Source organism: Diceros bicornis, chromosome 6, assembly GCF_020826845.1.
Source record: "Diceros bicornis minor isolate mBicDic1 chromosome 6, mDicBic1.mat.cur, whole genome shotgun sequence".
NCBI lineage: Eukaryota > Metazoa > Chordata > Mammalia > Perissodactyla > Rhinocerotidae > Diceros > Diceros bicornis.
In genome coordinates, this window is record NC_080745.1 from 52,950,248 (window position 1) to 52,962,854 (window position 12,607).

At 38.9% G+C, this 12,607-nt stretch overlaps 2 protein-coding genes across 3 annotated transcripts in view; one reads left to right on the forward strand and one right to left on the reverse strand.

The window, feature by feature from the left end:
- The window catches only part of ASAH2 (N-acylsphingosine amidohydrolase 2), a 213,628-nt gene that overhangs the window by 44,427 nt on the left and 156,594 nt on the right, over positions 1 to 12,607 (reverse strand). The gene's annotated exons all lie outside the window — the stretch shown is intronic.
- Positions 1 to 12,607, forward strand: part of A1CF (APOBEC1 complementation factor) — a 51,698-nt gene that overhangs the window by 30,328 nt on the left and 8,763 nt on the right. For both annotated transcript variants that reach the window (XM_058543440.1, XM_058543441.1), the window contains exons 6-7: positions 5,983 to 6,080; positions 11,144 to 11,417. In XM_058543440.1, the coding sequence (XP_058399423.1) occupies positions 5,983 to 6,080; positions 11,144 to 11,417 (372 nt within the window). The remainder of the gene's footprint in view (positions 1 to 5,982; positions 6,081 to 11,143; positions 11,418 to 12,607) is intronic.

The following is a 12,607-nucleotide window of genomic DNA, read 5'->3' on the forward strand; positions in this document are numbered from 1 at the left end:
CCTTCACTAAACTATAAATTTCATAAGTTCTTTTTGCTCCTGTTGTCTCCTTAGCCCCTGGCTCTGTGCCTGGGGCTTAATACATGCTCAACAAATAGTTACTGCGTTAATGAATGCATGGCCATAACTATAGATCTAACAGAAGTTTTATCAACTTCAGTATTCATGACATTTAGAGCCAGATAATTCTTGGTTGTGGAAATCTGTCCTGTGCATTATAGGATGTTTAGCAGCATCCCAGGCCTCTACCCACTAGATGCCAGTAGCAACCGCTAAGATGTAATAACCAAAAATGTCTCCAGACATTGCCAAATGTACTCTGGAGGGCAAAATCGCCCCTAGTTGAGAACCACTGGTCTAATGGAAAATGATTGTGACTTTAGGTACATAAGTAAGGAGGTGACAATTAACTCTAGGAAACTCATTTGGGTGAAGAGGAAGGGAAAGGAATAGAGGGAAGGTGGAGGGGGATAATTAGTTGTTGCTCATTTTGTCAGTACTTTTCATTATCAATTTTAAGCCATGAGATTGACTCCCCAGCTCTTTTTTCTCATACGGGAACTACGACACTGAGACAGGTAAAGCATTTCAAGAAACAAGGTCCAAACAAGCATTTCCCAAAGCCAGTTCTGCAGAACACTAATTACACAAACTCGTAGTTAGTAGATGTTACTGATAAAAGGGGTCCATGGTCAAAAAAGTTTGTAAACACCAGATTCAGGAAAATTCAGCAAAAAAAATCACCAGATTTTTTTATTGTGGGACTTATCAGAGTCTTTAGCCTTCTAATATGCTTTGAAAGTCTCCAAAAGAAGAAATATGGGTTGTCACATTTCCCAAATTTTTGGACCATGGATCTCGTCTTTTGGCAGACCATGTTGAGGGATTAGTGTGTCTTGGAACACATTCTGGCCCAAGTTTATCACTATGGTAACATCTTTCCAAAAATGAGAATTTTTCTGTCTCCAGGCAATAACTCTCTAAGCTGTTGATTATCATGAGCCATGGTACCATCATGTTAAAACTGCCTGAGAATATCCACTTCACATAGTCATGTTACCTGTTTCCAACTCTGTGTGCTGTGTCAGGTGTAACAGAATAAACTGCTCATTCATTCTGAAGATAATTAGTAAGGATGTCACTTCTCCCTTTTAAAAGATTCACCAAAGGTTTATCTTTTTCCAGCCTTCAGGAACTCTGGCTTCCCTGCCATTTTAGTATAATGGTGTGGCTCCACACTTCCAGCTGTGAATTTATAACTAACATAGAAATAGCAAATGATTGACTGCATCACTATACGCTAGGCAGGCATTGCAGTGGGCACGCTCACATCATGTGTCATTTATTCATCACAACAACCCTATGATGTGGGTTACTTTATTACTTCCATTATTTTCTAGATAAGAAAACCAGGACCAGAGCAGTTAAGTAGCTTTCCCAGGGTCATACAGCTAGCAAGTGGCAAATTCTGGATTCGAATCCAGATCTGGTTAAAAGGATGTTCTTAACAACTCTAAGACCTCCAAGCCCCACCCTTATTCCATTCACTCACTCATACATTCAACTATCATTTCTTCAGTAGCTCCTATATGTCAGGCACTGTGGGGAGAGATAACAGGTGTGATGTGTGTGAGGAAGGAGGTTAAGATGTAATGACAGCCTACTCTGGCGTGCAGAGAAGACTCATGTTTAGGAGAAGTGACATGTAAGCTGAGATCTGAAAGTTGATGCAGTTGTGGGCATAGGAACTGATATGTGTGTGTGTGTGTGTGTGTATTGCTCCACAACCACCTCCCAATTTGTGTTGACTTTCTACCTTCCCAGAGTGAATAATACTTATTTTTATCTAATTAAAACATTACCTTTTTTGGGGGGTGGGGAGCTGGAATGAGAAACTACTAAAAGGCTGCTTCCTTTCATAGTCAGTGGTTACTAGTGTTCACAGTCTGTGTATTAAAGAGAGACACTTGCCCAGGCCCTATTAATTATAATGAAAATAATGAATGCCAGATCTGTTTCTCTCTCTCTCGCATCATTTTCCTTTTAGACCTAAAGTATGTCCAGCTATTCCACAGCTCATCCTGAGGCTGGTGGCACAACTCTCAGGGCTCAGTAATGATGTGTGGCTTCTTTTTGTCACTCTGCAAAAGAATATGAATTGCAGAGGGTGGACAACCTGCAGACATCTGCTGGATTGGGAGGAAAAAGTCAGAGCTAACTAGCTTCTTTTCCAGTGGAAAGGATGTGTTCATACTTACCTAGAAAAATTTGTGGAGAGAAACAGGAAAATAACTCTTTAAGAATTCTATTCAAAGTTTAAATTCCTCAGAGGAACCTGAATATTGCTGGCAAGTGTTTGATCATATATTATTTTAACCCTGATTAACCTGAAAATATTTTATTGCCACTTGAAGAAACAAGTGACAATTAGAACACAAACTGAGGCCTGAAAAGGTCTGTTCTTTGCCAGTGTAGCCTAAGGGTATCTGCTGAAATTCCAATTGTAGTCATTCTATGAAATCTGACTTTCTTAAAACAGTTTGGTGGCATCAGAATCACCTGGAGAGATTGCTGGCCCTGCCCCCAGAGTTTCTGATTCAGTATGTCTGGGGTGGAGCCCAGCCATTTGCATTTCCACTAAGTTCCCTGGTGAAGTTGATACTGCTGGTCTGAGGACCACACTTTGAGAACCATGGCCCTCTGATTATCCTCCCTTTGGACTGCAAGTGTGTTTCCATCAGGGAACTGATGTGCTGCTGACAAATTGACAATAAACAGAGTAATATTTTTCCAATTCCTGTATTATGATTTCAGAATGTCTTTTTCACCACTGCTGATGGGTGACTACTGATATTTTATGGCCTCACCCTCTGCCAAATGATGATCAATCAATACACAAACTCATACACTAAAGAATGAACATATTAAAATAAGCCATGTGGTGAATACTATTGTAGAGAAAACTAGCTTTTATGATACAAACTCTCACTTTTTAATTTGTCTGTTTTATGAGACTAAATATTTATATACCAAGATTTCCAAAAGCAGGTGTGCCTGGATATCGTTGCTCAAAAATGCAAGCCAATTTCAATATCTGCAAGCGGAATTTGAGAACACTTAAATCCATTATCATCTGAAACGCCACCTAACTAAGGTGGATGATAGAAGCTGGAGTGTGAATTGATGGACAATATTCGCTCATTCCATGTATATTTATTGAGCAGCCCCTGTGAACAAGGCATTAGGTAGGAACTGGATGAAGACAATACCAACATGCTTCTGAAGCAGATCCTATTCTCAGAGAGCTAACGTCTAGTAGAGCCTACATTGAAGATGGCACTGGAGAACAAATAGGGCACAGACTAGAAAAGTAGAGGTCCTCATTGGCCCACCTCTTACTTCTCTCTCTTTTTTTTTTTAAATAAAGCCTATTCTTTTATTTATTTATTATTTTTTGTGTGTGTGTGAGGAAGATCAGCCCCGAGCCAACATCTGCCAATCTTCCCCTTTTTGCTGAGGAAGACTGGCCCTGAGCTAACACCCGGCCCATCTTCCTCCACTTTATGTAGGACACCACCACACCATGGCCTGACATGGGCTGTGAAGGTGCGCGCCCGGGATGGGATCCGAAACCAGGCCGCCAGCAGCGGAGCACGTGCACTCAACCACTACACCACGGGGCCGGCCCCCACCTCTTACTTCTCAATTACCAAAACAAGCCATGGGGTTGAGTCACAATAATTACCCCACCTGACATTGAAGGAATAAAAAGGCCATGTTGGAAGTTCAGTTAATTACACGTCCCATGCTTCATGGTCTCAGACACCTTTATTTATTTTCTCAGCCTGGCCAGACAATTTTGCTCTGTACAACCATTGTCATAAGAAGTCAAAGGTTGAATGCTGAGGGGAGAGAGAGGTACCACAATGTTTTTAAATTATCCTTAGGTTACATTACAGCCCTACCATTAGTCCAAAGGGAGATAGTTTACAGCCATTGAATCATGTGGTAGAGTAGAAAGTCTAATGGCCTTTGTGACCTTGAATGTAAGAGGATAGATAACTGAACTTAGATGGGGAGAGGAAGAAAGGAGAGGACTAATCTCCTCTCCTGATCCTCCCTGGCATAGGGTCCCATCGTGTGTTGTCTCTGGAAACTAACAATAGAAGAAAACCTGGTCGCTCAAAGTGCACCCAAGTGAGTGTAACTAAAAGAGGATAATTTGCATGCTAAATTGTTAACAAGTTAGTGTTAAGTTTTCATCTTACTTTTACTCTATGCAAAAGTTCTATTTTTTTAAACTTGAGTAAGCAACAATATTTTTTAACAACACTTTAATGATAAAATGTAAAATATAAAGTTCAACCATCTTGATAGAACTTTTTTTATTTTTACGTTACCATCAACATATACAGCAGTTCCTCTACATAAAAATAGGTTAAATTGATTTATTATTTTTTTTTACTGCACAAATAAATAAACATCACAAATATTTGTAAAATACCAAAGTATGTAAATTTAAATATGGAAGTCCCCTTCATTCTCCCCAACTTTTCTTGTCATTCCCAAAGTAACTCCTATTAACAATTTGGTCTCTATCTTCCCAGTTCTCTTTCTCTGTGTGTGCATATTCATATTTATGTCCACGTATATGGGTTGGGATTTTTTAAACATAAATGCTATAATATTATACTTATTATTTGGTAACTTTTTAAATTTAACAGTAGGTCTTGAATCTTTCCATGTAAGTACATATAGATCTATTTTGTTCTCTGTAAAGATTCCTTGGTGTTATTTGATATGGATCTACCAGATTTTATCACTCTTGTGAAAATGGATATTAAATTGTTTTATTTTTGCTATTTCAACAGTGATGTAATTGATATCTTTATGCATGATCTTTATCATATGTGTGAGTGCTTCTGTAAAAGACATTCCTCAAGGTAGACTTAGTGCATATCTATACTGTTTCCAACCTTTAGATATCATGAACAGCATGGTAAGGAACTATCTTGGTTCTCAGATGTTCTTTCAAAAATTACTCTTTTTCCTTTTTTTTTTTTTGTGAGGAAGATTGGCCCTGAGCTAACATCTGTTGCCAATCCTCCTCCTTTTGCTTGAGGAAGATTGTCGCTGAGCTAACATCTGTGGCAATCCTCGCTTACTTTATATATGGGACGCCACAGCCACAGCATGGCTTGATGAGCGGTGTGCAGCTCCGCGCCTGGGATCCGAACCTGCGAACCTGGCGCCACGAAAGCAGAGCATGTGAACTCAACCATCACGCCGCTGGGCCGGCCCAATACTTTTTTTTTTTGTTTTTAATCATCAAAACAGTATTGCATAAGCAGATAAGAGATCTGGGTTCCAGTTTCTAGCTTGGACTCCTCACTTACCTTGTCAGAACCTTTGATTCCTAATCTTTAAGTTAAAAATAAATAAAGGTAAAATGAACTAAACAAAAATTAAAGTAAATCATTGCTAACATGTAATCTAATTCTAAGTTTTTATTATATAAATCAAAAGAGATTAGGTATTTTTCTGGGGAAAAAGCCATAAAATTTTAAAAGGCAATCACCTAAATATATGCTTATAAGATGACCAAAAATTGAGTTCAATTCAATTCAACAAATATTTTACCATGTATAAGTTACTATCTTTTATATTATATAATATACAAAGTAAGATACCACTCCTACCTTTAAAGATCCTATAATCTAGGAAGTGGAAAACAAATCCATAACTAACCATAATAAGGCAGAATATAGGTGTTATAAAAAAATTGCAAACAAAATCTTCTGTTGAATGTGTAGAATTTTAACCCTGGATACATGAAGTATTCTAAATGAGATCCTTACCTAAATATTGAGTCTCCAAAAAAAAAAAAATATATCAAATACTGTTAGAAGCCAAATGCTAAAATACAGCATTTTCAGCGCTATTTCAAGTTTGCTAATGAGCCTACTTTCACTCCACGTACAGGTGCTGTGGAGAGGGTGAAGAAAATCCGAGACTATGCTTTCGTGCACTTCAGTAACCGAGAAGATGCAGTTGAGGCTATGAAAGCCTTAAATGGGAAGGTAATACAGGTCAAAGAAGAGTCCATCAAAGTTTGGTGTGGAAATTTCATTCAAAAGAACAATTCTGCAAGTCTATCTCACTCAGGCTTTCTTCATCTCTGACATGGCTGCTGCCTCAGGCCATTTAAGATGAGCAAAAGAGAAGTGATGGAAAATAGAATGGAGATGTGGCTCATATGTCCAACTCTACCTCTTATTTTGGCTGATTTGGATAAGTCACCGCCCTCAATTTCCACAGAAAGAGGGGATTGAAGTAGATTATTTCTAGGTATTTTCCCAATTCAAATTTCCTCTCATTACTTCAAAGAGATTATGGCCTTTGTAGTGCAGTATTTTGGAGGCTGATGATCAGAAAAGATGTCAACGTAGTTATGGTTCTACCCTCAGAGTTTGATCTTCCAACTCTGAAAGCTTAGAATCTCTTCGCCTTGCCAAGAGTAAGGTCTGGGGAAAAACTAACTTATATATCCTTACTCCTGGTTTAATACATAGAAACCAGCAGCACAATATTTACTCATCAGTCCAATAAACATGAAAAAGCTACAGAAGCTTATCAGGCTTCACTTAGCATGACCACTTATTATGCTAAATAATGTCTGGGATACAAAAAGAATCACACCAAAGGTGCTAAGCAAAGAGCTAGAAGTCTGCCGGAGGAATAAGACAAGTACACAGACACATCTGCCAAGTACAGTCAGGTAAGTGTCATGAAAAACAGATAAAAAGTGGTGAGAACATTCAAAGGAAGGAGGAGTGAGTCATACAAAATTCAGAAAATCTTCATGAAAATGAGAACATAATATCTAAGAGAAGCCATGAAAATTGGCCAGAATTCCAAAAGGAAAAAACATGGAAAAGGAGAGGCAGTCTTAGACAGAGGCACAGAATTTGGAAAGAGCAAGATATGATGGGAGAATAATACAAGTAAATAGATTAAATCGATTTGGTTAGAACACAATGCACGTAGGGCTGTTTCACCCGTCAAGCCTTGCATCAGTCAGTCCTAATAGCAGACAGATGGCAAAGGTATTAACTACAAAGGTGTGAGTGTGGGGTAGGGGAATCAAGAGATAGTGCTGGAACCTAGGGTTCATGGCACTCCTAGAGTCAAAGGGACAATGGATAGAGAAGTAATGGGAAACCTAAAGGAGAGAGAACTGTAAAGAGCAGGTCTCTTTGGGAGAAGTGGTGATCTTTGGTCAAGGGACACAGTCAGAGCAAGGTGACCTCTCAAAGAGGGAGCCAGAAGAAGAAATGGCCTGAACTCAATGTTATCTCTCTCTCCAACATCCTGCCAGGGCTCTCCATTGGTCAAATCCAATCATAACCCAGAAGGCCCAGGAGCCCTGACGAGGGCTCCATAGAGAACACTCTCCCAGAGTAGAGAGGCTGGAGATGGTTGGGAGTAGATCTGGAGGGCAGGCAGAGGATCTCCCAGTGCAGCCCCTTCAGACACACTGGGGCCCCGGGCATATGAGCTCCTCCAGGGCCTACAGAAATGTTTGAGTCCCAGGGGAATAAAATTACTGACTCCGAAATACAAAAAGAAAACTGCAAAACAAAAATTAATGCACATTTAAATACAAGTCTATGGAGAAAAATATTATTTCATCTTCATTGATTATTACATTTAGTATCATAAAAATGTTATTACTTTGAGCCTGTCTCTTTTTTTTTATTTTTTTTCCCCCAAAGCCCCCGTAGATAGTTGTATGTCATAGCTGCACATCCTTCTAGTTGCTGTATGTGGGACGTGGCCTCAGCATGGCCAGAGAAGCGGTGCATCAGTGTGCGCCTGGGATCCGAACCCAGGCCGCCAGTAGCGGAGCACGTGCACTTAACCGCTAAGCCACGGGGCCGGCCCCAAAATGTTATTACTTTGAAAACAATTTGTAGGTTAGAGTTTCTCAATTTGAAAACATTCCTGAGGATACATGATGATTGCTGAGAAGAGACAGTCAATCATAAATTAAATGCTAAATAATTACATTAGAATAATTACAATGCAAAAGTATTCAAATTGTTGGCAATTTTTATAGCTAGATATTTTTATAGCAATGTTTACATGTATTACATAATTAAATATATATTCAATGCTATTATTAAGTATATACTAAATATTACAATTATATTTAATTATAATGTGGTATGGGTAAATCAAAAGTAAATTTGCCTAGAAACTATGAAAGCTTTTGAGTATACATATGGATATTTAATTTACTAGACAAGATGAGATTTTGAAGTTTTTTGTACAGTAGCGTAATGATCACATTTACAATTTAGGGAAATTAACCTACTACGAGTTGAAGTTTTATAGAGTAGGGAAAGAGATGTAATTACAATGAGTTAAAAAGCTATTTTGGGCTGGCCCCAGTGGCCTAGCGGTTAAGTTCAGCACACTCTGCTTCGGCAGCCTGGGTTTGGTTCCCAGGCGTGGACCTACACCACTCGTCAGTGGCCATGCTGTGGTGGCAGCCCACATACAAAATAGACGAAGACTGGCAACAGATGTTAGCTCAGGGACAATTTTCCTCAACAATAAGAAAAAATAATAGTAAATAAAAATTTAAAATGGCTATTTTGTTGTTAGTGCCCTCAAGTCAATTCTGACTCCTAGCCACCGTGTGTACAGCAGAGCAGAACCCTCAGTCTTTTTGCACCATCCTCTTACCTTCCTGCTCCTCTGCTATTCATAAGGTTTTCATGACCAATTTTTTCAGAAGTGGGTGGCCAGGTCTGTCTTTCTAGTCTGTCTTAGTCTGGAAGCTCCACTGAAACCTCTCCACTATGGGTGATCCTGCTGGTATTTGAAATACCAGTGGCATAGCTTTCAGCATCACAGCAACATGCAGCCACCATAGTATGACAACTGACAGATGGGTGGTATGGTTCCCTGACTGGGAAATGAACCCAGGCCATGGCAGTAAGGGTGCTGAATCTTGACCGCTAGACCACCAGGGCTGGCAAAAAGCAACTACACTCACCCAAATGGGAAGAAGTAAGGGCTTCAACTAGGGTAGGAATGGACTATAGGAGAGAGCTGTACACAGGACTAGGGGATGAATTCAAGGGACCCAAGAACTGATTGGATATAAGAGTGAGAAAGAAGGATGAGTCACTATAGGTTTTCAATATGGGAGACTAGGATAATGCTATTAGGGAAGTTAGGAAGGGAAGCTTTTTTGAAGGGAAAGGTGACGAATTGAGCTTTGGACATGATTATTCATTTATAAATACTCGTGGATGTTTATGATGTACAAGGCTGGGCTTGAGGCCATATAGATTAATAAGATATTGTCTTAGCTCTTGAAATGTCTGAACCAAATAAGTAAAATACAATACTTAGTTTAAAACACTGTTGGAGGGGCAAAAGAGTACAGAACAAAATCTATTACAATAAGAAATCTGACTTTGCAGTAAAGAATCATTTCACTGAAAACACCTCTTGATATGGAAGTGCCTATAAACAGAGATCTATTTGGGTCTCTCATCTTCCTGAAGACAGGACTGAAGATAAAGAATCTTATATTCAAGGTCACTCCTTCAATACTCCAAGTCTATTTCTTCTAATTACATCAACATCAATATGTGATAATTGAATATTATCTCTCAGTGTGTTCCATCTAACATATTTGATACTGGCTCTTACTACCAAAAAGTAGGGCAGATAGGGGCGAGCCCAGTGGCCTAGTGGTTAAGTCTGGCATGTTCTGCTTCAGCAGCCTGGGTTTGCAGGTTCAGTTCCCAGGCATGGACCTACACCACTCGTCAGCCATGCTGTTGCGGTGACCCACATACAAAATAGAGGAAGATTGGCAACAGATGTCAGCTCAGGGCAAATCTTACTCAGCAAAGAAAAAAAAAAAAGTAGGGTAGATGCATAAAACTAGAGGCAAGTCACTCCATAGGCTGACCAAAATGGTCAGGATGACTATGAAGCACAAACTTTTTCCAGCAGACTTCAGTGATCCAGGAACCACTGAATCACTCACAAAATCATGAGCTGCGGTGAAAGGGAATTTTTGCAAGAACACTTCGTATCATTTATTTTCTTTATAAAAACTAGAAGCCCATAATATTCTTATTAGAAAGAAGCCACAAATGCTTCCTCACAACACCTTGTCCCTTTGATAAGAAATACATCAATCTACCAAGTATTTGTTGAGAGCCATCTTTGTCTCTTGTGTATGCAAGCAATACATGAAAGTGAGTCATACATATAGATCTACACACAACCATTATCTTCAACACCTGATCTGTTTGCAAAATGTCAAAAACTTGTGTCAAAAAAGAACCACTCCAATAATTCTTGAGGACAAGTTTTAAGCAGTGCAATACTTGAGAAACGTCAACACTCCCCCTGCCATCCCTGTTAGTTCCCAACTCTAGCAGATCAAAATGTTGCTTCACAAGGAAGTACCTAAGAGGGACAATGCAATAGTCTCATTGAGTCTTCTTCTTTAAATAGGGCCCCAGTTCTAAGCCTCTCTTTTATCCAGTAAAAACTTACCTATCATGTAGCTGCTCTAAGGAGTAAGACATTTAGCTGGCTGGCTAGAAAGGCCTGACTGGGCTGCCCATGCCAAGGTGTTAACAATTGATAGATCTCTTCACTGGTTTCCTTTCACTTTTATTGTACTGTTCCAGGTAGTGGAAATTATATTCCACCCATACCTAATCTAAAATTTCTTAGAATTATATAATTATATAACTATGTAATTTAAAACATATATATCATATAAAAATATTACATAATTCTCTGTCTCAGTGATTGTATCAGATAATAAATTTATAACCAATATGTCAGGGGACAGCGGCCAATTTGTCACTTTCAAACCTGTTGGCAGATTATATGCAATTTACCAACAAAACTGCTCAGGGAAAACTTAACTGGCACACAAACACCAACCTATGAAGAGACAAGACATGTGTAAGTGAAACAGTCAGTAAACATAGCAGCAAATAGACTAAAACACTTAGAAGGAGACGTGTTACTAGGGCTCAGCCACACTTGGTTGTCTTCATATCATCTCATGTTGTTTTTTCCTTGCTCTCTACAACAGGTGCTGGATGGCTCCCCCATTGAAGTGACCCTAGCCAAACCAGTGGACAAGGACAGTTATGTTAGGTACACCCGAGGCACAGGTGGAAGGGGCACCATGCTCCAAGGAGAGTACACCTACTCTTTGGGCCATGTTTATGATCCCACAGCAACCTACCTTGGAGCTCCTGTCTTCTATGCCCCCCAGGCCTATACAGCGATTCCCAGCCTTCAATTCCCAGCCACCAAAGGACATCTTAGCAACAGGGCCATTATCCGAGCCCCTTCTGTTAGAGGTAAAACTAGTCAGCTCTTGCCTTCCTTAGAATAACTCTAAGATTTCAATTGATTTGTATTGCAACAGCCTTAGACAAAGTAGGTGGGTCCATTGGGAGAAAAGAACTTTTAACCATTTATTAAAAATCAATTATTATATCAATAGTTTTCCTTCCATAGGAATCTTTTTTCACATTACAACTGGTTATTAAGAAAACTTGGTCAGAACATAGTGCAAATGAGTCTAACGCACACATTTGATCTCTGCATGGGCCCATAAAATTAGCACAAACTAAAACTCAGGTCCACAATTGTTTGCTTCTCCCTTTTCATTGGACCACCATATTGCAGTCATATGTGACTCATAAAATTGCAAGTGAGAGAAGTATGGTCCAATGAAAACCAATTATCTCAAATAGCAAAATCTGTCAAGGCACATGTGTATTTGATGATGACTCGGTGGCATCATCTTAATACATAAATCACAAATTATAATAAATATATTCTAACAGATATATGAGATATTCTCATCTGAACTCCCCAAGAAATATGCGCTATACCTTGTAAAAAGCCACACTATTAAGGAAATCATCTTCTTTCTCCAGGATATGGGGAACTACATAGTAAAGTCCAAATAGAAAGGAAAAAAACAAACTCAACACAACTGCCAAACAATAAATCTTTCCTTTTGAGTTCTATAATAATTCCAAGTGTTCAAGCAGTTATATAAGTAAGAGCTCAGTTATTTCAGGCAATATAGAAGATAAGGAAAATATTTTTATTTCCAAGAAACTAGTTTGTTTCTGCCTTATGGGATCCTTCAGAGTGGTTCTGCTAGGATGTGGCTAATGCCAACAGAATCCCAGTTCTATCTTCCAAAAATGACACCAATCTAGGCAATTCAACAACAAACTGTGTATTTAAATCTATTCTTGGGTTTGACTTAGAAGCAAAAGGGCATGTCCAGATTACTATGGAAACAATTATCTTACTGTGTTTTACTATTTTTCAGGAAAACAGAATTGACCATCCTAGGAGCTCTAGTCTTCAACAGCCTTAAAAGTTCCATACTCATAACACAATCACTTCACCCAAAATTGTAATACAAAAGAAATCATAAGGATTTCCTTCAGGATAATCTGTCTATATGATGACAAATCATGTCATTAAAACGTTATGTCTTTATAATCTAAAATTACACCATTAAACA